Source organism: Oryx dammah, unplaced genomic scaffold (genome assembly GCF_014754425.2).
Source record: "Oryx dammah isolate SB20612 unplaced genomic scaffold, SCBI_Odam_1.1 HiC_scaffold_18, whole genome shotgun sequence".
Lineage (NCBI taxonomy): Eukaryota > Metazoa > Chordata > Mammalia > Artiodactyla > Bovidae > Oryx > Oryx dammah.
In genome coordinates, this window is record NW_024070202.1 from 97239162 (window position 1) to 97265180 (window position 26019).

At 40.0% G+C, this 26019-nt stretch overlaps 1 protein-coding gene across 1 annotated transcript in view; it reads left to right on the forward strand.

The window, feature by feature from the left end:
- EXOC4 (exocyst complex component 4) overlaps positions 1 to 26019 on the forward strand; it is an 824501-nt gene that overhangs the window by 89543 nt on the left and 708939 nt on the right. The window contains exon 7 of the mRNA XM_040260893.1: positions 21643 to 21817. Within this exon, the coding sequence (XP_040116827.1) occupies positions 21643 to 21817 (175 nt within the window). The remainder of the gene's footprint in view (positions 1 to 21642; positions 21818 to 26019) is intronic.

Here is a 26019-nt window from a genome sequence, read left to right on the forward strand (position 1 = left end):
CTCCAACACCATGGTTCAAAAGCATCAATTCTTCAGTTCTCAGCTTTCTTTATAGTCCAACTCTCACATCCATACGTGACTACTGGAAAAACCATAGCTTTGAGGAGATGTATCTTTGTTGGCAGAGTAATGTCTCTGCTTTTTAATATGCTGTCTTGGTCATAACTTTTCTTTCAAGGAGCAAGAGTCTTTTAATTTCATGGCTGCAGTCACCATCTGCAGTGATTTTGGAGCCTAAGAAAAGAAAAGTCTGTCACCATATCCATTGTTTCCCCAACTATTTGCCATGAAGTGGTGGGACCAGATGCCATGATCTTAGTTTGATGAATGTTGAGTTTTAAGCTAACTTCTTCATTCTGCTCTTTCACTTTAATTAAGAGGCTCTTTGAGTTCAGTTCAGTCACTCAGTCGTGTCTGACTCTTTGTGACCCCATGAATCGCAGCACGCCAGGCCTCTCTGTCCATCACCAACTCCCGGAGTTCACTCAGACTCGCATCCATCGAGTCAGTGATGCCATCCAGCCATCTCATCCTCTGTCATCCCCTTCTCCTCCTGCCCCCAATCCCTCCCAGCATCAGAGTCTTTTCCAATGAGTCAACTCTTCGCATGAGGTGGCCAAAGTACTGGAGTTTCAGCTTTAGCATCATTCCTTCCAAAGAAATCCCAGGGCTGATCTCCTTCAGAATGGACTGGTTGGATCTCCTTGCAGTCCAAGGGACTCTCAAGAGTCTTCTCCAACACCACAGTTCAAAAGCATCAATTCTTCGGCACTCAGCCTTCTTCACAGTCCAACTCTCACATCCATACATGACTATTCTTTGCTTTCTGTGAAAAGTGTGGTGTGATCTGCATATCTGAGGTTATAGATATTTCTTCCAGCAATCTTGATTCCAGCTCGTGCTTCATGCAGCCCAGCATTTCTCATGAGGTACTCTGCGTATAAGTTAAATAAGCAAGGTGACAATATACAGCCTTGACGTACTCCTTTCCCTATTTGGAACTTCAAAAATTAATTCTCTCGTAAGCTTCATTCTGCAGTACGATTGGTAAAGGAAGCATTTTCTACCCCTCTTCTGCCATGGAGTATGTCAAAGCACATGTTTGGAAAAGCATGGATTTTGGAGTTAAGCAGACTTGACTTTGAATTTCTGTTCTGTGACAGAAAACTGCTGGGTCAGCCAAAAAGTTCTTTCATTGTTTCATAAAATGTTATGGGAAAATTCAGATGAACTTTTTGGCCAATCCAGTAATACCTGTCTTACAGGCTAGCTCTCGGTAGATGAGGTTATATGGTTAGAGTTTGTTAGAATAGCACCAGTCAGTATCATCCCATGCATGCGTTGTGTATGAATACATAAGTTTATTTATTCTTGATTCCTTTCTCAACTTTCATGTTCATTGATCTCTCACACTGTGGTCCGGAGAAGCTGGGAGTGGTTCCAGATTGAACTGTACTTGTCTGTTTTCTTTGCCTGGAGCCTGGATTTTCCTGAAAGGCCTTTTGCCTCTTTACTAATGAACACTCCAGAATTCTGATTTGCTATTTGCCCTGTTGCTGCAAGTCCTTGGATGAAAACACTGAACTTTCATGGGGGAAACGGCACAACTATAATATATACTGGAAATAAAAGGAAAAGGGCATGGATCAGTAACTTTTCTACAGTTCTCATTACAGTCCCCTTAAAAGCAATGCATCTTTCCTAGGATTTTGATCTCTTCTGCTTCCCTTCCCTCAACCCCTTCCAAAATTCACAAGTGGAAATTATAGCAATAGAAGTGGAAATTCAGCATACTGCCCCAGGAAATAATAAATGTTTCTCTGTGAAGAATGAGTCAGCAGGAGGGTTTTTTCCCTTCAAGTTTCGTGTTTTGTCAGTATTTTAGAGGCTTTTGTAGGCAGGATATATTGGACACTGGCTCGTGAACAAGCTGTTTGTCTTGGTTTCATGCCTATAACATGATTTCCATTTTACAAAATCTACGAACCAGAAATTTGGGGCCAAAACTCTTTATTATACAATAACACAGAGAAAGCAAAATGTTTTGATTCAACCATTCTTTTTGAAAGTCAAAGACTAAATTCTTGGGTTGGTGTTCCAAATAACTGATAATTTAGAGCAAGTCTGTAGTGGCTATGTACCAACAAATGCTATAAAACTCCAAGAATTAATTACCTGGGAAACTTCATTCCAAAGTGATGGCACTGTTGCTTCTAGAGGTCTAGAATTTTAGAAAGGATGTTGGCAGATGATTCTTGAAGCTTGCATGGTACTTTGTGTTAAACTGTACTGGGAGATGTCAGTGATACTATTTTAGAGAGAAGCAAAGTCTCAGTAGTTTGCATTATTACTGTTCTCTTTTACGCTTCAAGGAATCTTATGCTCAAGGGGCTAGAGTCTGTTTTCCGTAAAGGAAGATGGAGCAGAGACAAAAGAACCATGAATCCTTCTTCAGCAAAATTCTTCTCTCCATTAGTCCCCACTCCCGATGAGATAACTTGTTCCAGTCATTAGCATGTAAATGCTACTCTGAGGCTAGGTACCAGACTATAACTTTTCCTAGAAGTTTCATTGTTCAGCGTCATCATCTTGAATATATTCTGGTTGTGATGCATTGCAGGCCTGTTTTCATTTGTCTTTACGGAAAGCAGATTAATGTTGTGTGCTGTTTCTCTAGAAAAGGAGTAGGGACCAGACTAGTGAATTCTCTTTTGCTTTCACTTCCTGCAGAGCCAGAGTCCTTTCACAGCCGATTTTCAAAAATCCCCAGGTCCCTCACTTTTCATTTTATTTTATTCTTGACCCTCAATCTATTGTCTAATTATAGGAGAAATATTTTGTCCTTCTATCCATTTTCTAATGTCTTAAAACCTCAGTTTACTATGAAAGGAAGATATTCCACTACTGTTGTCACCAACTTGATAGACATTAGGAGAACACGTGCTTTAAGATCTCCCAGGTGTCTTCAGTTTCAGATGGTTGGTGTGGCCTGCAACCTGTACAGCTCAGAATCAGTTTCTTCAAGTCCTACTGCCTAGTCTAGTTATTAGTTCTTTTCCAAAATCTAGCTCATGAACATTTCCTATAATTTTTGTCTCAAAAAAGCTGGAGGAGGTTCTTTATTATTTAGCATATAAGTCCCTGGTGGTGCAGTGGTAGAGAACCAGCCTGCCAATGGAGGAGACACAGGTTTTATCCCTGGGTCAGAAAGGTCCCCTGGAGAAGGTAATGACAACCCACTCCAGTATTCTTGCCTGGGAAATCCCATGGACAGAGGAGCCTGGTGGGCTACAGTCTATGGGGTCACAAAGACTTGGACATGACTTAGCAACTAAACAACAGCAAGAAAAGCAGGAGGAATACAGGGAAGAAACAGAATCTTCTCACAGCTGTTGTTGCTTGTCAAGAATATGGAAGAGAGAAGAACTGGGAAAAGAGAAGGATTGGCCTGTGTGAAACAACCACTCGACTCATTTGAAAATGATCCTATTTAAAAATGAAAGCAGAGTGGGGAGGTGCTGAAGGATCATTCCACCTTGGTAAAACTGCTAGTCTGGCAGGTGGATGCCGTGACTGCCAGGGAGACCTTTTCCCCTTTTGGAAGAGCATCCTGCCCTGTACCTTCATCTCTATTATGAATGAGGGAAGATTAAGCATCTGATATAAAAAGAGAACATTGCATATTCTGTGCTCACTGTGGTATTGAGGAAAGATTCATGGAAAAATGGGAGAGAAATATGCTTTAATGCTAAAAATAGTTGTGTTTGGATAGTGAGGTTATGGGTTCCCCTCCCCCAATTTTGCAGCTGTTAAGTTAATGTGAAAAATAAATTCATTATTTAAGAATTAATTTACAGTGTTACACAGGTTATTTAAATCAAAATAAAGCATTACAGTACCTCCGTGGGTGTCCAGTGGCTAAGACCCTGTGGTCCCAAAGCAGGACGCCTGGGTTCGATCCCTGGCCAGGAACTAGATCCCACATGCCACAGCTAAGACCTAGCACAGCCAAATAAGTAAATAAAAACAAATATTAAAAAAGAAAGAAAGAAATCATTACAAATGGAAATTCTGATCAGAGGTATTAGTGTGGAAAAATACAATACCTGTTTGCAGACCAACTGGATCACGTTCATTAAGTTGCTTTCTGTGATGTGTGTGTGCATGTGTGATTTTCTTGACTATTCCTGGAATGGGAGCTTCAAGAGCAGAGAGAATGTTTTTGCCTTGTTCAGCACCATATCTCTAGAATGTAGGTGCAGTGTCCACCAGACCCATAATATATGTTTTTTGAATGAAAGAATGAATTCTACTTATATTGAATATCTGTCATGGACCAGGAGCTGTCCTAAAGTACCAAACAAATATGAATGATCCCCATCCTTATGGAGTTTAAAAGTCTAAAGGGGAAGAAGGGCATTAATCAGAGAATCCTTAGATAACTGTATTAATACAAATTGTGTTTAAGTGCCATGGAGGAAGAACAGATGTGCCCTAAGAACATATAGCCATGGGGATGCAATCTGGTCTGGGTAGGTGGCATTAGGGTGTATGGTATGAATGTTTTAAATAAGTAAGGCAGCTTTTACTTTTTTATGCTGTCTCCACTCATTTGATAGCACCTACTTCTACTTACTACTAGTTATTCTAGTTGGGCAGTTACATTGACATCGACATACAAGATGTGAGAAGGAGAGCATCCAATTCTTGATGTGCCATTTTCAGATTTTTTTTGCTGGCTGATGAGAGTTTGCTTTATGGTTGATTAGATTTTGATCATTATTGCCAAGTGTACTTTTCTTGGAGATAATACCAAGTTTTCAGATCATCAATAATGTTTGAGAGGTCCTGTAGTCCTTAGTAAACAGATTGTACTATAAACATTTTTATCTTTGTTAGTCTGATCAGTGAAAGATCGCATTTTCAAGGTGGTTTCGATTTGTAATTTTTAGAGAAAATTTGAGTGATTTAAACTTCCTGTTTGTGTAACTTTTTTGTTATGATATTTGTGTTATATCTGGATATATTTCTTCAAAATAATCTGGGTTGAGGGTGAATGTAGTGATAGCTAAAACAAGATTAGTGTTAAATGATAATTGTTGAATCAGGGTGTTAGGTGCACAATGGTTCATTATCCTTTCCTAAAAGTAGACTTATTTAAATGTTGAAATTTTCAGTAATACAGTGGTCAAATAGTGTTTTATTTCCTTTTCAGTGAACACCCATTTTTCCATTATGTTTGTCTTCTTATTGATTTGAAGGAACTCTTTATATCAAGAAAATTAGTTCTTTGGAATTTATATTGTAATTTCCCACCAGCTGCATTCTATTTTGACTTTGATGTCTGATCATGTATATATTGTTTTTATTTTTATGAGATTGTATTGATTAATATTTTATTTTTAAAGGGTCTGGGTTTTGTGTCAGAACTTATAGATTATAAATAAAAATTTCCAAACTTTCTTCTAGTACAATCTTAGTATTTATGATTTTGAGAGATCTGGTATCTGAGGGAGTGGCCATGCTACTTTTAAACATCTGTAGTACGTATTACTGGAGAAGACAATGGCACCCCACTCCAGTACTCTTGCCTGGAGAATCCCATGGACGGAGGAGCCTGGTAGGCTGCAGTCCATGGGGTCGCTAAGAGTCAGACACGACTGAGCGACTTCACTTTCACTTTTCACTTTCATGCATTGGAGAAGGACATGGCACCCCACTCCAGTGTTCTTGCCTGGAGAGTCCCAGGGACGGCGGAGCCTGGTGGGCTGCTGTCTATAGGGTCACACAGAGTTGGACACGACTGAAGTGACTTAGCAGCAGCACGTATTTCATTGTATTGTAATCAACTGTATACCCTTTTCATTTTTGCCCCCTAAGTATCTGCCATGTAATGGATTGTCAGTGTGAGATGATGCTGGCTAAATAATTGTAACATTTACTTATCTGCTTTATAGTCATGTTTTTCTTTATAGTTGGTATTTGCCTCATTTCCTAAAACTTTTTTTCCCCTCTTGATTTCTCAGTCTACACAGGATATAGATTTGTGGAGATACACTGAATTATTGCTCTAAAAGTTGGAAAAATGTACTTTCAAATATTTTAAAAATTCAGAGTCCAGAACTTGAAATGAAGGCATACCGTTTTAATAGGCCAGTCTTACGAAGTGGTTTTATCTCTGAGATGTCTAAAGGCTCAAGTCCCAAGGTTAGTTTTGTGGTACAAGTACAGTGCTCGTGGAAAGAGAAACGAAATATTTCTCATGATTGCTTTATATCTGTGGCTAGAATCAGGCATATATTTTTCAAATAAGTAACATTTCCTTTCATCTCTTCTTTCGCTGTTAGTTACTCTTCTGAATATCCAAAATATAGGATTTGGTGAAATTGGCCATCTTATTTTACGGAAAAATCGTTTAAGAGCAGCTTTGAAGCAAGGTAAAGCGTTTATCCCGGTGGCTTCTTGTAGCCGTTCCCAAGCACTGTATGTGGCACTTAGACGTGCTTGGCATCAGGGAGGACTTCGATGTAATTTGGATGAGTGGTTAATTCGAATCCAGGCAAGCGGGAAGCAAGTAAATTTAACTTCATTGATTATGATTCCATTTGATTAAATCTCTACTTCTGATTACACATATCAGTGAGAATATGCTCTAAATACACCCAACTGTTAAACACTGAAAGGTATGAATAAGATGACCAGAGATGTACAGGAAAAAATCCCACTATCCTCAACTGGAACGTCATCACCTGCGACCTAACTGAAATAGTTTTAGGATAAATGAAAGGAACTGCTTCTTTACCTCTGGGACTTATTACATGGTCTGTTAACTGAAATATCCAGCTTATTACCATGAAAGGTAGTACTGGTCCCAAATCTGCATGCTTTCTTGTAAGACTTAAGTTCATTGATGAGATCTTCTTGACATATCAGGGGAATTAATAACATTACCCATGTTATGGGTATGTTTATAGCTCTTTGGTAAACGTGCGGTTGGACAGCTGTCTTTCTGATTTTATGTTGTCCTTTGGAGAAAGGGTGCTTGGCTGCATAGGCCAGAGGTCTTACTCAGTGTTGAACATTTCTTAAAACATTTGCTTTTGATTTCTCTTGTTTTGCATACTATAGGAAGTTCAATTAGAGATTGGGCCAGTTTAAGGAAATAAGGGACTCTTGAGAGTCCTTTGGACTGCAAGGAGATCCAACCAGTCCATTCTGAAGGAGATCAGCCCTGGGATTTCTTTGGAAGGAATGATGTTAAAGCTGAAACTCCAGTACTTTGGCCACCTCAGGCGAGGAGTTGACTCATTGAAAAAGACCCTGATGCTGGGAGGGCTTGGGGGCAGGAGGAGAAGGGGACGACAGAGGATGAGATGGCTGGACGGCATCACCGACTCGATGGACATGAGTTTGGGTGAACTCCGGGAGTTGGTGATGGACAGGGAGGCCTGGCGTGCTGCAATTCATGGGGTCGCAAAGAGTCGGACACGACTGAGTGACTGAACTGAAGTGAAGGAATTAATGGATAAAATGTACATTTCAGATTATTGATAATATTACTAGGTGTCAGCCCTCGTGCTGCATCAAGGCCACTTCTCTATTTGGCGGATGGTAGGAACTGCCTTGGATCTTGTCATTTTCTTCATGCTTGTTGGTGTCATAATATAGACAGTACCCCACACTTAAACTGGCACTGACTCTTTCTTGTAGCAAAAACACACACAGACAGACTTGGGTCGAATGAAATTCTTCCCTTGGTGATGTTTAGGAGTGAGGTCACATAGGATTAAAGTACCTTTGTGTGTGTCTTAGGCGTTATTTCATGTTTTCTGGGCTCCTCTAGCTCCTGGTCCTTGTTCTCATGTTCTCTAATCAGACTGAGGTGTAAGTTTGTAAGAGGAGGGTTCACTTTGCGTTTGCAGCCTGACTTAAGGCTGGGCACATACTAAATGCCCAGGAAGTTTAATGAATGAATAGGTAAGAAAAATGCAAAGAAGATACTTTTTAAATAAGAGTAAGCAATTTCCTATTTAAAAAAAAATTCTCAGCAGTACACACAGTGGGGTCTAAGGATCAGCAATACCTCTGTCACTTGAGATTTAGAAATGCAAATTCTCCCCATGGTGGAGAAGTGATTAAATTGGAATCCCTCAGTGCAGGGCCCACAGGAGTCTCTACTTTAGATGATTGTACGTATGCTAAAATTTGAGAACACTCTCTATAACATCAGAGACATCATGGAGTTCTGCAGTTTTGTAATGTTTGTGCTTTGCAGAGCAGCCTGCCATCTGGCACCTCACCTGAGTGAGGCTCGCTGTTGGCCTCATCACAGGCAGGGGCATTATTATTAATCTCAGATTTGCCCAAGCAGATGAGAGCCGCAATCACTTGACCGTTCACAAAGCTGGTTGGTGGTGGTGGATTTCAGAGAAGTTGCCTCTTACCTGACATGGAAGTTTGCTTTCTGGCTTCCATAAGGATGGTGGTCCTAGCTCATTTCCTGGGCCTGATTTTGTCCTTCCCTCAGAAGAATGGTATTCACGGCCACACATCCCTTCTCCCCCCCATGCTCCCTGCAGTGATCAGTGGCACCCTCTCGGTGACAGCTGGACTCCTTAAGAAGTATGATCAGCCACCACAGAGTAAATGAGTTTTAATTGGCTTGAGATGCAGACAGATAACTTAGGTACCTAGACAGTTCCACAAGAAACCTTGTACATCCTTGTACTAAAGACTAATATACAACTAAGTGATAAAAATAGACACCTAAAATCATAACTTTTCTTGTCTTTAAGTGGATTTGTGGATAATGTTTCCAGTGTTCTGTTACAACAGTATATTATTTTGCAAATGGGTGAAAGGCTTTTCTTCCTCCTAGCTTTATTGAGATGTAATTGACAGATAGCATTGTGTAGGTTTAAGGAGTACAACATATTGATTTAACGCACTTAAATATTGCACAATGATCACCACCATTGGCTAACATCTGCATCACCTCACATAATTACAATTTCTTTTTTTGTGGTGATAACTTTCAAGATCGACTCTCTTAGCAACTTTCAAGTATATAATACAGTATTAACTATAACACTATGCTTCACCTTAGCTCCTCAGATCTTATTCATCTTATAACTTAAAGTTTATACCCCTTGACCACTGTCTCCCCTTTAACCACTCTGGTCTGTTCCTTTGACTTTGGCTTTTATAGTTTCCACATATGAGCGAACACATACAGTGTTTGTCTTTCTCTGACTATTTTACTTAGCCTAATACCCTCCAGGTCCACTTCATATTGTCACAAATGACGGGTTGTCCTTTCTCCTGGCTGAATAATATTCTACTGTGTGTGTGTGTGTGTGTGTGTTTTATCTATTCATTGATTGATGGGCACTTAGGCTGTTTCCCTGTCTGGACTGTTGTGAACAATGCTGCATGAACATGGGAGTGCAGATATTTCTTTGAGTCTGTTTTCATTTCTTTGGGGTATATATATGCAGAAGTCAGGTTGCTGGGTCCTATGGCAGTTCCACTTTTTTGAGGAACCTCCACACTATTTTTCACAGTGGTGCGTCGGTTTACCTTCCCACCCAGCAGTATGCAGGGGTTCCCTTTAATCCGCATCCTCCCCCACACTCGTCATCTCTCTTTTAACTTATATTTTATTTTTAGAGTGTAATTGCTTTACAGTGTTAATTTCTACTGTACACCAGGGTGAATCAGCTATTATATGTATCCATATGTCCCCCTCCCCTTGAACCTCATTCCTCCCACCATCCTGTCTCTTGTCTTTGTGATGATAGCCCTGGTGTGAGGTGATCTCCTTGCAGGTTTGATTTGTATTTCCCTGGTGGTTAGTGATGTAGAGCACCATTTTGTGTATCTTTTGGCCATTTGTATGTCTTCTTTGGAAATATGTCTGCCCATATGTCTGCCATATGTCTGCTGGGCAGTTTCTCTGCCCATTAATCGGATTGTGTTTTGTGTTATTGAATTGTGTGTTCTTTATATATTGGATATTAACCCTTTATCAGATATATGGTTTGCAAATATTTTCTCCCACTCATAGGTTGCTTTTCATTCTGTTGATGGCTTCCTTTGTTGGGCAGAACCTTTTAATTTGATGTTCTACTTGTTTATTTTGCTTTTGGTGTGAAATCCAAAGAGTCATTGCTGAGACTAATGTTGAGGCTATTATCCCTGTGTTTTCATGTAAGTTACATGGTTTCAATTCTAGGTTCGAGTCTCTAATTCTTTTTGAGTTGCTTTTTGTGTGTGTTGGTGTTAAGAGAGTGGTTCAGTTTCCTTCTCTTGCACGAGACTATTCAGTTTTCTCATCACCTTTTGTTGAGGAGACTGTCCTGGCAAAGGCTTAAAGAATGATACTAACACTTTAATTCAGAGAAAGGGGGCCTGGGTTTATTTTCTAATTACAGTCACTAATTTGCCACACATTAGAAGTTCATTCGAGGGCATCTACTAAGAATTCAGAGACTGATCACGAGGGGCTGACTTGACAAGTAGGGAAGTGACACAGAAAGGAAATTACTAGAGCCAGGGCCCGGTTCTTTTCATGTTCAGTGTGTTCTATTCTATATTGCTAATAGTTTTTTCCCTATTCTTTTCATAGCACAGATGGAGAATTAGTCAGCACTCCTTAAATAGTAACTTCTTCTTATGTGAAGATTGTTGTTAATAAGTGGTAAAACTAATTTTCATCCCTTAGAAGTAGATATTAGATAACCTTGAAGATTAAATGGCATCTATGTCCCGTTTGAAATGAAAAATACTAGCTCAGCCAAGCTTCTTAGGAAAATGTGTATGTGATATCTCACAGGAGTGTAAATCTAAGACCACTTTGATATGTAATAATCGATGATCAGTTTCTTTTAATTTTTCATAGAAAACCTAAGCTCAGAGGTTAGTATTTTCTTGTCTTTTAGAACATGGAGGCAGGGAAATAAATATTCTGTGGTTATTGCCTTTGTCTGTCCGTGGGAAATGCAGAACCTGATATTAAGGTCTCAGCAGATAAGCAGTAGAACAAAACTGATTTTCCACCTTGTGTGTGTGTCTTTGCTTCGTGACCAAGTAAGGCAGCCTCTTGGCTCCTAAAATGGGTTTTCCAGCCAAATGACTAATTCAGGGTTCCTTGGATGTTAAATTTAGATTCGGATAGTCGAATCTCACCTTAAATATTGAACATTTCTCACAGTTTGAGGATATAGCTTTATATCATAGACATTTCTTGCCATATGCAACTGTGACTATTCTTTGACGTTTTCTTCTTAATCCTCTGCCTTTTTTTCATAGTGGCATTCCAACATGAGATGCATAGGGACAGTTCTGGGTAGGAAGTTAGGAGGATACCTAAGAGAATAGGTAACATTTTGCTTGCCTCTGTAAGCAGGCTATTTTCAAAACCTGCCAGGTAATTGGAAGGATGTTTAAAGGACAAATGCTTGCTTCACCTGACTCTTCCCGGTTTTTTTTTTTTTTTTTTAAACACAAGATATATTTTATTACATTATTTTTCAAGTTAGCTCTGGATGCATACGTCTTTCATCTAGTAACTGCATTTCTTTTGGCTCTTGCATTCAGGTTGATAAGGCTGTCTTTTGAGAAGAGAATTTTGTGTGATATGTTTTTTGTTGTGGGGTGCTAAAGCCAGGAGATTATAATATCTAATACACATTTCCTCATCACTTGTTATCTGCAATCGGATCTCCATCTCTCTCATCTGCTAGAGCTCATTTTTTCATTCATTGATTCAACAAATATTTATTGCCTGTCATATGCTTACTCTTATGACAAATACCGGAACACAGTGATAAATCAGGCAGTTCTTAACCTCATTGAGTTTATGGTTTAGAGAGGAGCAGGTGAAGACTAAGGGAAAGACAACTCCTCTAAGGGCTCTTTCAGCAATCCAGGGAAGAGAAAATAAAGCTGTATGAGCAGAGCAACAGTGGCAATAGGCTGAAGCCCATTCTAGAGACAGTAAAGAGGTAGAAATAAAAGAAGTTGGTTATTAATTGGCTTTGAGGAAGAGGGGAAGGGAAGGATGATTTGCTGGGATCAAGTGACTCCCATTCACTGACTTACGTAAGTGGAAAAGCAGGTTTGGGGAGGAGAATGATGAGTTTTATTTAAGAGATGTTGGGTTTGAGGTTGACAGCTCAGGAGAGCCATCTGGATAGAAGATACGTTTAGGAGATTAGGGAGTAGATGTTTGAGGACACAGTGGTGAACGAGCTCACCTAGAGTGAGTGTGAGGATTGAGCAGCGCTGACAGCATTTAAGGAGCAGGCTGGGGAAGAGGTTCCTGATAAGGCACCCCCAGAGAGGCAGAAGCAGAGTGGAAGGGTGGGAGGAATGGAGCCTATGATTTGCTGGGGGCAAGTGATAGCCTTGCTGGAACATTTGCTGGAAGTCAGTGTTTCAAGGAGGAGAGCATGGTTATTAGAAGCAAGTGCTGCACCTTCTTGAATAAGGACTGAAGAGGGTCTTTCCTTTCTCCTTCTTTCCTTTCTCTCTCCCCCTTTTTCTTTATAAGTATAGTTGACTCGATGGACGTGAGTCTGAGTGAACTCCAGGAGTTGGTGATGGACAGGGAGGCCTGGCGTGCTGCGATTCATGGGGTTGCACAGAGTTGGACACGACTGAGCGACTGAACTGAACCGAATTGATAGTTGACTTACAGTGTTGTGTTAGCCTCAGGTGTGCAGCAGAGTAATTCAATTATACACTTATATCTATTCTTTAGATTCTTTTCCCTTACAGGTTATTACAAAGTATAGTATACTGTTTACCCTGTGCTATAAAGTAGGTAATTGTTGGTTATCTGTTTTACATGGAGTAATGTACGTATCTTATATTGAGCAAAATGCTGATTTGAGACCTCTGTGAGAATTAATAGTGTGCCAGAAGTAAAAACTGGTTGGCAGTGAGAAGGTAGAGGCATTATAGGCAGTTTCACTGACTCTTGGCAGCCTTGGTTTCCCTAACATTGTACGGTACTAATAACTCTTCTGCCTCTTTTCTTGAATTAGTTCCTTTTTTTTTCCCTAACACCATTTAAAAGAAACGCTGTCCCAAACTGAACACTTTGTTCTTTGTTTCTGAGCTTTAGTTTTTTTTGTTTATAACATGGGGACTACAGATGGTGCCTTCCTCATAGAGTTGGCCTGAGGATTACGCGTATGCTCCGTGCAGTGCCTGGCCTGTTGTCATCAGTGTGGCTGTGCTGATGTAGTGGTCTCTGTCGCCGTCCTTATCGTCGCCATCATTGTCATCGTCTCACTCCTGCCTCACTGTTTGGAGATCTTGTCCATCATGAGAGCATTGGCTGCGGGCACCATGTAGAAGGAGTCAGCAGGGGGCTTCCCTGGTGCTTGAGATGGTAAAGAATCCCACACGCACACAGGGACTGTGTTCTTACTCTCTGGCCCGTACATGTCATTGTTTTGTCAATTCTCTCAGTCCATTGTGATCATCTGCTTTTGTTTGGAGGGATTATACAGTCAAAGAGGAGTGAAGGAATTGGCTCTTACTTATAATGTGAATTTGGGCTTCCCAGGTGTCGCTCGTGGTAAAGAATCTGCTTGCCAATGAGGCAGGTGCAAGAGACTCAGGATTGATCTCTGGGTTGGGAAGATCCCCTGGAGAAGGAAACGGCAACCCACTCCAGTATTCTTGCCTGAAAAATCCCATGGACAGAGGAGCCTGGAGCCTAGCTCCATTCCTCCAACTCTTCCACTCTGCTTCTGCCTCTCTGGAGGTGCCTTATCAGGAACCTCTTCCCCAGCCTGCTCCACGGTGTTGCAGAAGGGTCAGACATGACTGAGAGATTGAGCAATGTGAATTAGGACTCTCTTAGTTATCAATGACAGAAGCTGCCTCTGACTAATGTAATTAAAGAAGGGTTCTGTTGGGATGGTACTGGGTATCTTAGGTGATACAAGCAGGACTTCACTAAGCTGGGGGAAGAACAGAGATACCACTGGCCCATGGGGACATCTGAAGTATCACTTGTCTCTCTGTTTTCCTGGTCTAGGTGGTAACTGTTAAAGGTACAGAAAGCAGTTTACTGTTGCTCTGAGTTTGCTTTTCAGTATACTTCCACTTCGAGTTTTCTGTTTACTTCTCACAATTTATAATGAGGAAATTCACCTGAGGAAATTTGTGTTTGAGGATCCTGAGATTTGGAACAGTCTTATGATATGTTGATAATCCCATGGGTGTTCAGCAGAGAGCTGGTACCAAGTCTAGCTTTCTAATGCCAGTCCTGCATATAGGCATTTATACCACATTGCCATCTCAGGACTGAAATTTTCTTTCACCAACTGTTATGTTATATTGAATATTATTGCATACTATTTTGTGACTCTGGAAATAACCTCTGTGTGTGTGTGTGAGAGAGATTTTCTTCTGACTAGTAGAAATTGTAGTTAATGGGAATTCTTATCTCCATGCTTATTCCTGTCTGAGGCCTTTTCTTAACTCAGTTCAGTTTAAGGACTGTCTGGTAGTTTAATGACTGCCTGCTCTTTTGTCTTTTGGATCAGTGGCGAAAACCTTGAGCCTAACAGGATTTAAACAGCTGAGCTAGCTGCGGTGTTCTGTTTTATTTCTTCTTTAGTTAATATTTTGTGGGGTGGGGAGAGTGGAGTAGGGGATGACATTCATAGGGCTTTGTGTGGGGGTTATCCTGAGTGTGTCTGCTGCTAAAGGCAAACACTTGTTTTCTCAATCTAGTGCTATGAAGGCAGTCGGTGAGTGTGTAAGAATATTAACAACATATTTCCATTTATTTCTGGTAGCTTTAAATTGGACCAGACCAGTGCAGTGTATGTCCTGTTTATGTGAGTGATGCCTGGTCTCTCTTTGCTGCATTGAGAGAGAGTCATCTTGCTTTCTCATTTTCTTTTTTAGGCGGGCATGTGCTGGTGAGGAATGGTGGGCCTTGGCAAAGTGTGGGACTGACTTAGATTCTTCTTTGTCATTGGCCATTCACTCCTCACCTTGATGCCGAGTTCAGCATCTATTGCTCCCCTGGAACCCTTCCTCCAAGGTCACCAGGACCTATGAGTTTTATGTTTCTGTCTTGACCTCCACCGGCCACCATGTGGCCTTGACTGTTGCTTTTTTCTTTTGTCTTCTACAGTTTTCCTTTCTGTCTTCTTTTCTTCCTCCCTCCTTGCTTCCTAACCATCTTTTCACAGCTGCTATTTCAGGAAGTGTTGACGCTGGATCTGGCTTGCTTTTCTTACTGTGCATATTATCCCTGAGTAATCTCATGCCCTCAAATATTTATCACTTTGTAAATTTCCAGTATCAGCCTGTCTCTTGAGCTCCTGACTTGCATATGCAAGTACCAGTGCATAACACCTTAAACTTAACATCTTCAGATCTAAACCCAGAAGGAGTCCTTCAGTAATTTCTGTCTTCACTTTAATTCATTCTCATTCTCTTCCCCTACCCACCCCCACCCCTTTGCCCTCCCCACTCTCTCTCCCTCTTTCTATCAGAAAAGGTAACCATTGTCTTCAGAGTTGCTCAACCCCAACAAAGGGATCCTAAACCCTCCTCCCTCTTTAATTATGGTACCATTGCCTCTACGAATTCTGTCCACTTTCTAATGTGATCCATCCTTCAGTTGTGTGAGGCTCCTGGAATAGCTATTAGTTAATACTTTAGTTTTTCAGATGGGGACACTTGGAGAAGTTGACAGATTTTCTTGTAATTATAGGGTTGGGAATTTTCAATGTTGGGAAAGAATGTGCATCTTTTCCTTCTTTGCAGGTTATTTATATAAGAAAGGGGAAAAGGAAACAAAGCAAGTCAACCAAAAGAGGAAAGCTAACGTCCTCCTGGTAGTGAGAGTCCACAGGAATCAGTATTAATAAAACTTCACTTTTTGAGACATCAGATTCCTTTTTTCACTGTTGTGTATATTTTTGCTTCACCACAGGGGAGGGGTTGAGACCTCAGTGTCCTAATTCAGAGCCACTGCTGATGATTAAAAAAAAGATGTATTGAGATATAGTTCACATACAACACAAATCACACCTTGAAACGTGGTTTTTAGTATATTCACGGGGTGGGAAACCATCACCGCCATGTAGTTCCAGAACATTTTTGTCCCCTGCTGCAAAACAAACCCCATATGCTGTGGTGGGCAATCCCCACCTACCTAAGTAACCACTGACATATTTTCCGTCTGTAGACTTCGCCTATTCTGAGTATTTCATATAAATAGAATCGCACAATATGTAGTCTTCTGTGACTTTTTTCACTTAGCATAACGTTTTCAAGGTTCATGTTGTCTCCTGCATTAGTACTTCATCTCCTTTGGTAGCTAAATTATATTCTATTGTTGGAATGTACCACTTCTTTTGGGTCCATTTGTCAGTTGATGGATATTTGGATTATTTCCACTTTTAAGATTTTACTATTATTGTTTTACTAATATTTTAATATTATGAATAATGCTGCAGTCAGCATTTGTATACATGTCTTTGAACATATGTGCTTTTTGTTTTTCTTGGGTACGTACCTAGCTTTCCTGGTGGCTTAGAGGTTAAAGCATCTGCCTCCAATGTGGGAGACCCAGGTTTGATCCCTGGGTCAGGAAGATCCCCTGGAGAAGGAAATGGCAACCCACTCCAGTATTCTTGCCTGGAGAAGCCTGGTAGGCTACAGTCCACAGGGTCGCAAAGAGTTGGACATGACTGAGCGACTTCACTTCACTTGACTTCACGGTAATTCTATGTTTAATCTTTTGAGGGACCACCAAACTGTTTTCCGAAGCAGTTGCAGCGTTGTGCATTCTCACCAGCACCGTTTGAGAGTTCAGATTTCTCGATGTCCTTTCCAATGCTTTTTTGCCTATTTTTTCCATTATAGCCATCCAGGTAGGTTGAAATGGTATCTCCTGGTTTTGGTTTGCATTTCTCTGATGGTTAAGATGTTGAGCATCTTCTGTTTGCTTATTGTCCAGTCATATATCTTCTTTGGAGAACTGTGTTTAATATATTCAAATCCTTTGTCCAATTTAAAATTTGGTTGTCTTCTTGTTACTAGTTATAAGAAATCTTGAGATGTTTTAGATACAAATCCTTTATCAGGTAAATTATTTGCAAATATTTTTCTCCTGTTTCTTGAGTTGCCATTTCACTTTCTAGATGATTTCACTTGCAGCATAAAAATTTTAAATTTTACTGTCCAAGCTGCAGATTTGATTGGTATATTCAAGATTGTTCTGTGGGGAGGCAGAGGAAGGTTTTCCTGTCTTGGAACCTGGTGGATGTTTCAGAGTAGGCAGAGTGGCAGGTAGAATCTCTCCACTTCTGGCCTGGCTCTTCTTCTTTTCTTCCCCATGTTGCCTCACTTATGACTCCTGATGGTCACACGGCAACAGACCTGTCTTGGTCTTGGTCCTGCAGGTGCAGTGGCCCTGTCTCAGCATTTTAATCAGAGATTGCTATTTCCATAATGTTAACGATGCCATGGATCTCATTTTACACCTCAGTTCCCCCTTCGGTCTCTCTTCTAAACAGAGCACTGCCCCGCATTGCCGAGATGCTCTTGTCCTGAGCAGGAGCCAAGGTGTGTGCAGTCGTGGAGTCTGGGGCCCTGGAGCTAACCAGCAACGGCCCCTCCCTTTGCAGGAGCCGCCTCTCTTCCAGTGTGTTTTATCTTGGGTTTGTTAGGCCTGTACCTAGAACTTCCTGCCATTGGGAAATTGGGCACAAATTTGTCTCATGCTTTTGAATGTCATGAATCAATATTTCATTTCATCTCAATCAGTATCATTTCAACAGAAACAGACTCAGATTTGGAAAACAAATTTATGGTTACCAAAGGGGAAAGATGAGGGGGAGGGATAAATTAAGAGATTGGGATTAACGTATACCCAATACTATATATAAAATAATCAACAAGGACCTACTGTATAGCACAGGGAACTCTACTCAGTATTCTGTAATAACCTATATGGGAAAAGAATCCAATAAAGAATAGATAGTTGTTTATGTATAACTAAAGTTGACTCATTGGAAAAGACTCTGATGCTGGGAGGGATTGGGGGCAGGAGGAGAAGGGACGACAGAGGATGAGATGGCTGGATGGCATCACGGACTCGATGGACGTGAGTCTGAGTGAACTCCGGGAGTTGGTGACAGACAGGGAGGCCTGGCGTGCTGCGACTCATGGGGTCGCAAAGAGTTGGACACGACTGAGCGACTGAACTGAACTGACTGAAATCACTTTGCTATACACCTGAAACTAACAAAATATTATAAATCACCTATGCTGTGCTGTAACAAGTCGTCTCAGCTGGGTCTGACTCTTTGTGACCCCATAAAAAATCGTTTCAAAAATGTTGGGGTATAGCATAGTGTTACTAGATTTTAGTTTTGTCAAGTAAGGACATTTGGCAATGTAGCTGCTGTCATGGAAATAAGATTTTTCTTATCAAGAGAATACCAAAAGGATAAAATTAGATACATTTACTTTTGTAAAACGTCAGTGTATGGTCTTACTTTTCTCTCTCCCACTGAAAAATGCACTGTGGTCTGTGGACTGACATTTGGGAACCACACTCAACATAAATCTTTATTTGGAAAGTAGAACCTTAGCTTAATCAGGTATATTCTCTGTATGATGCCAGGTACCATTCTTACCCAGATTATTTACCTACACTGAAGTTAACTATTTCATTTGTTAAGTTAGATATATCTTCCTGTCCGTTGTACTGCATATGTGAGTAGATGTCATAAAACAGAGGTGAATGAAGAATTATTTTAGGTAAATGTGAGTATAAATGTGAATTGACCTTTATAAGATTAAAAAAAAAATCCTCATTCAAAGGTAAAGTGGGTCCTGTTTACAAATATGGTGTATAATTCTGAATTATATATGTATATTCCAGACTGAGAGGCCTACATAAATTTTTATTGATTCTGTCTTGTCTAAATTAAAATGTCAAAGAGATATTAGTGTTTTATCATAAGATGGTTACTGGCTGTCACGTTAGCACATTAATTATAGTAACTGGGCAGTAAAGAAGCCATAGGAATAGATAATATGCTATAGGTTTTGATGAGATTGTAGTTATAGCTTCTTATTTATGGTAATAAAATCTTGTTAATCGACATCGCCAACAAGCTCTTTTGCTTTCCTTTTGTACTTTCCAGGTTGGTTCCTAAGTCTCCTTAGGAACTATAAAGCGAGAGCCACAGATTATACAATAAAAGTCACATTCCAAGATTGTCTGTACTCGTTCATGGTATACACATGAAATTCATTTAGCAGATATTTGCTGATCATTCTTCTGAGTGCTCCAGTGTATACAGTGATATACAAAGCAGTGTCTGCTCTAAAAGACTAGTAACGGGGAAGGGAGGTGAAATGTCTGTATAGAAATAAATGTGACCCACATTGATTGAGTCACATATGTTAGCCGCATGTGATAAGTTCCTTAAAAGTGGGATATACTACTATTCAAGTCCAGAAAAGGAAAGAATGATTCCAAGCATGGGTGATCAGTGATGCTGTAAGGCTCGGAGATGGGGGAATTACTCTGCATCCATGATATAAGCTCTGAGCCATCTCTGAATAAACATCTATGTTGTAAAAAAGTACAGTGAGAGGTAGATGGCTGGATGCACTGACATGGAAATCAGCTTTTGTTCTAGGCTCAGCTGCCTTGCAACCTCATTTTGTGCCCTTGAGTATATAAAATTGATGTAATAATATGTGTCCAGCATCTCTCACTATGAAAAATGAGATAATGCGGAGGCCTTAAGCTGCTCCCTGTGGTGAAAGTCAGATTGCTTGGCAGGTGGTTTTTTTTTTTTTTTTTTTTTTTTCAGGCAAGTTAGGCCACACATTTGAATGGGAGTAAGCTCAGCTTTCCATGACTAAAAGGATTAGTGTCCTTTCCAGAGTGCCCAATTTATTGCTAGAGAATAGCATATTCTGTGTAACATTTGAACTGTTGTCTGAAAGATTGCTTGAATTCCTTAGAAAAACTTCTTATATGAACATGCAGTATAGTGATCACTGAATGATGTTAAAAAGGAAGTAGCTTTGTACTGAGCTGCTACTGCTGGTGTAGGGCCTTTACAGTTCTCTTTAAAATTTTTACACCATGTCCAATTTTAAAAATTGAAGTATAATTGATTTACAACATTAGTTTCAGATGTACAGCAGAGTGATTCAATTCTCTCTATATTTATATATTATTTTCCATTACAGATTTATCACAAGATATTAAATGTAGTTCCTTCAGTTCGGTTCAGTTCAGTCGCTCAGTCGTGTCCGACTCTTTGCGACCCTATGAATCGCAGCACGCCAGGCCTCCCTGTTCATCACCATCTCCCAGAGTTCACTCAGACTCACGTCCTTCGAGTCCGTGATGCCATCCAGCCATCTCATCCTCGGTCGTCCCCTTCTCCTCCTGCCCCTAATCCCTCCCAGCATCAGAGTCTTTTCCAGTGAGTCAACTCTTCTCATGAGGTGGCCAAAATACTGGAGTTTCAGCTTTAGCATCATTCCTTCCAAAGAAATCCCAGGGCTGATCTCCTTCAGAATGCACTGGTTGGATCTCCTTGCAGTCCAAGGGACTCTCAAGAGTCTTCTCCAACACCACAGTTCAAAAGCATCAATTCTTCGGTGCTCAGCTTTCTTCACAGTCCAACTCTCACATCCATACATGACCACTGGAAAAACCATAGCCTTGATTAGACGGACCTTAGTCGGCAAAGTAATGTCTCTGCTTTTGAATATGCTATCTATGTTGGTCATAATTTTTCTTCCAAGGAGTAAGCGTCTTTTAATTTCATGGCTGCAATCACCATCTGCAGTGATTTTGGAGCCCCCCAAAATAAAGTCTGACACTGTTTCCACTGTTCCCCATCTATTTCCCATGAAGTGATGGGACCGGATGCCATGATCTTCGTTTTCTGAATGTTGAGCTTTAAGCCAACTTTTTCGCTCTCTTTCACTTTCATCAAGAGGCTTTTTAGCTCCTCTTCACTTTCTGCCATAAAGATGGTGTCATCTGCATGTCTGAGGTTATTGATATTTCTCCCAGCAATCTTGATTCCAGCTTGTTTCTTCCAGTCCAGCATTTTTCATGATGTACTCTGCATATAAGTTAAATAAGCAGGGTGACAATATACAGCCTTGATGTACTCCTTTACTATACAATAAATTCTTAATATCTATTTTATTTATAGTAGTTTGTATCTCTTGATCCCATACTACTAATTTATCCCTCCCCCCTCCCTTTCCCATTTGGTAACTATAAGCTTGTCTTCTGTATCTGTGATTCTTTTTCTGTTTTGCGTATAGATTCATTTGTATTATTTTTTAGATCTCACATGTTAACTGATATTGTAAAATACTTGTGTTTCGTGGTCAGATTTCACCATGTCCATTTTATAACAGAGGAAACTGGGGCCTAGATAAAATTTCAGAGGTTACTTAGACAACTATTTGAAGTGTAGCCTGTTGAAATGCAATGTGCTATTTAACATGGCCGTGTGCTGCTTTAGTTTGATGCTTTTCTTGTAGTCCAGTGTCGATCAGTTGTGTGTGTGTGTGTGTGTGTATGTAAATGATTGTTTTTTTCGCTAGGCTGCTTCTAGAACTGCTGGAGTTGCTGTTTGACAAGTTTAATGCTGTAGCTACTGCACACTCTGTTGTCCTGGGATACCTGCAAGATGCTGTGCTGACCCCACTGAGTCAGCAGGAAGATGTCAAGTTGTATGACATGGCAGATGTGTGGGTGAAGATCCAAGATGTTCTGCAGGTAAGGCCCTTTGGCAAAGGGTGCCATCTTGATTCAGAATCACAGGTAGGAACATAAAAAAACCAGCCACCTAAAATATTTCCTTACTCATAAACACAGTGAGAATGTCATGTTTTGCTTTAAAGGTGATGGTTGCTGATGTAATGGAGTTCTGTCATCTTCAAAATACCTTTAAAACAAAGTTTTTTTGGCCAGACCTTAAAATTGGGACATTCTTAATATGTAGCAATCAGGTATCTTATAGTATTTGACTTCCTGTTGTAATGTACATTACTTCTCTGGAATTAGTCATATGTTTATGTAATCAGTATGAAAATGTTCTTAAATACTGTTTTATAAACATACATGTAGCTTAATTTTATGACCATTTTTCGTACAGTCAGCTCTTGAATATGTTGGGGTAAAAGACAGGTCAAGAGCTTATATTGAGAGATGAAGATAAACCTGTAAAGTATAAATGTATCACTTTGGTTTGTTGATGATTGGAGCAATTATATTAATGTTTGGTGTGATGCTGCAAAGGTGGTATTTTGAAATTTTATTATATTTTCTCTCCATGCACCAGGAAAATGTATTTGATTTGGCCAGATGAAAATGAGAAATACAATTAAGAGTTAGCTGAAACAAATTTGACATAGCTCAATAGAAGTGACTTGGTTAGACATCATCTACTAATAGGAAAAATAATGAGTATATACAGGGAATTGAAAAATGTAACTATGTAGAAATGAAATTATTTGCATAGCAAATAGTCTTTGCAGGAAAAAATAAATCATGAATGTAAATTGTAGTCATTTTTGAGAGTATAGGCATGCTCTTGGTGGATTGATTGATTCCTGGTTATTCATTAGACAGTTTTTTGGATGTAGTTTGTGCTTTATTGATGGTTCACTAGAAAGAATATAGATTGAAACTATGTTCCTTGAGTTTGTTTTGCTGCTATGTTGATTACCATGCAACCATAGTAGGTGCTTGTTGAATATTTGTGTATTGAATAAAATATCTTTATTTTTCAGAAACTGGTTATTTAATATTTTATGTCTTGCTTTGTTCATCTGTCATGGAAACATAAACTTTTCAGGTTACATGCTTATTTTAAGGATAAGACAATAGATTTTTTAAAATTAATTTTTATTGATGTATAGTTGCTAAGATAGTAGATTTTTAAAGCTGTTTCAAAAATTGTTAGAATTAAATTCATTTGGTTCTGTCCATGATGAGGTTACCTCCTACCCAAAGTGACTCGAAACTGGATGGACTCAGGTAATCAGAATGGTTAGTTGAAAGAAGAGAATACATGAGGTCAGTTTCACCTTCTTCCCAGCTTCTTCTCTGGGGATGCTTTCCAAACTGTGACATAGAAAAGTGAACAGACATTAGCAGACTCGAAGCAGATGAAGCAGAGGTCAGGTTTCAGGGATGTGGAGGCAGCTGCAGTTTGTGGATTAGGACACCAAAGTAGAGGGAATTGCGTGCAGTGAAGGAGCCCCAGAAATCTGAAAAGAGTGCTGTTGAGCCTTTGGTCAGAGATGAAGTTTCACACACTCCAAGGCGTGGCAAATAGCTATCATGGGACTGTGAGCTGAATGGAAATTGCACAAGTTGCCAAATGCTGGGACGCATTGGAGTTCAGACCAGCCAGTGTAAGGAGAACTTGGTGAACATCCTGTGCTTTCAGATGTCCCCAGAAAGGTTATGTTTTAGGACTTGGGCTATTCTAGCCATATAGTAAGGGATACTATACTTTCACGTAATAAAGCTCCAAACCAGGTTTCTCCAGTATTAGCCCTCCACTCGTGAATTAACCTCCTGCCGGAACGAAACTGACTCCAAAGTAACATAATCCAGATTCTCAATGATGATTCACCACATTGTCCAGCATACAATTATACTTGCAAAAAAGCCGAAAAATATGACTCATCACCAGAATTTTTAAAATGTGATAAAAATTAATATCTGAAATGGAAAATATGCCAGATGTATTTAGCCACAGATTGCATGCTGTAGAAGAAAGAATCAGAAAACTTCAACAAAAATCTATCAAAACCAACCAAAACTATGAAGTACAGGGAGAAATAGACTGAAGAGAACAGTGAACAAAGCCATAATGTCCTGTGGGACAGTATCATGGAATCCAACATGTATGTGGCTGCAAGTACAGACAGTGGGATGAGAGATTGGGGCAGTCAGTTGTTGGAAGAAACAGTGACCCCAAATTTCTAAATTTGTTGAAAAACATAAACCCACAGGTACAAGAAGCTCAACAAATCACAAGGAAGATTAACACAAAGAATACCAAACCTAGATATATTATCATCAGGTATCTGAAGAGCAAAGAAAAAATCTTCAAGGTAGCCAGAGGAAAAAAGGACACGCTGCCTGTAGGGAACCAGTGATAAAAAATTTTTTTTCACTAACTTCTCATTAGAAATAGTACAAGCCAGACAGAAATCGGTATATATCATCTTGAAAGGTCGGGAAAATTTACCTCCAGTTAGATACCTAGTCCCATCCTTGACCTTCTGAGTAAGAATCACTGTGGATAAGCACTGGATTTTGTGGGGTTGTTTCAGCTCCTAAGGTGATTCATTTGTTTGAGATCCTGTAATTGGGAACTGTTGCTTTGGGCCAGTGGTTCTCAAAGTATGTTTCTTGGACCAGCAGTATTTGTGTTACCTGGGAGCATGTTAAAAATGCAGATTTTTATTCCTACTTCATAGTTACTGAATCAGAAAGTCTAGGGGTGCGGCCATACATTCCGTATTTTAATAATCCTTTCAGGTGACCTATATGCACGTCCAAGTTTGAAGACCTTTGTTTTAGGTGATACTGGCCCACTGTGGATTTTGACTGGCATGTAGTGAGATGAAGTTGGATTCATATGGTAGCATTGAAAGGGCTGGGTGTAGAGGCTGGAGACTAAAGCAAGGCTACTATTAGTATTTTGTATGCTAATGGAGAATCAGTGGGTTATATTATTTGAGATGTTGTCTTAGACAGGCTTTCATGGAGCATGTTAGAGGAGTACAGTGAAGAGAGAAAGATTTGTAAACCTTTAGGAGTCTTTTGGAAACTCTAAAACCATGTAGTTGACTTTCGCTGCTTTTTCGTATGACAGATATTTTAGTGATGTTTTAGTGTTTAAGCTATTGGGGCCAAGTATGTGTTCTCATTGTCTGTCGCCCCCTTCTCCTGCTCTCTATCTTTCCCAGCATCAGGGTCTTTTCCAGTGAGTTGGCTCTTCTCATCAGGTGGCCAAAGTATTGGAGCTTAGGGCCAATTTAGTTTTCTTACACCTGTTGGTGGAATGCTCTTTAAGTTAAGATCATTCCTGGAGAACAGAGTTGAGAACCATGGATGCCTGCAGTTAAGCATGTACCTACATGAATGAAGGTGATGGGATCATATAAATGGAGTTTCAAGTGTTACAGAGTTTGAATTTCAGTGTTTCTTTGAATGGAAAGTGTTTCTTGCTGAAAAAATTGAAATGCTCTTTTGTGTATTAAATCTTGGAAAAGAAAACAATTTTTGATCATGTAGACTTTGGCAGCCTTTCTCCACTGGAACCTGGGCTGTCCTTGGCAGGCAGAATCCATCGAGTGGTTGGAAGGCTCATTTGTCTCAGCATGTTTGTGTCTGGAGACAGCTGTGTGTGGAGACAAGGCTGTAGCTATCACAGTAACAGGGTGTCAGCGTTTTCTCCTGGTGTCGGCTCTGTGACCACACACCGTTGAACTCCCTTTTCAATTTTACACTCTTTTTGAAACTGTGATAATAGGAATACATGTTTTTGTCCCTCTGAGCAGCAGCAGTACCTTCCAGAATGTCACCTGCTTGATGACATGCCTGTCATACCATTGACTGCACATTTTTAAGTGTATAAGACTGCGGTATACTAGAAACACAAAATACTCCATTTCTTGTGGGATTTAACAGAGGAAGTAAGAGGTCACTTTGAACAAACATATATTTCAGGTGTTTTGATTCCAGAAAAAAAAAACAACAACTCATTTTTTCCCTCATCTCTTTTCAAAACAAAACTGCTTGCTTTGTCATTGTTGGCTTACATGTGTAACCAACCCCTGAATGTACCAGATAGTATTGTGCAGATGGAAGCGGAGGGTGGTAATTACACTGTCGAACCAGTGGCGGTGACACCACAAGACACTTCACTTTACAGTGCCCCGAAGCAGAGACAGAAT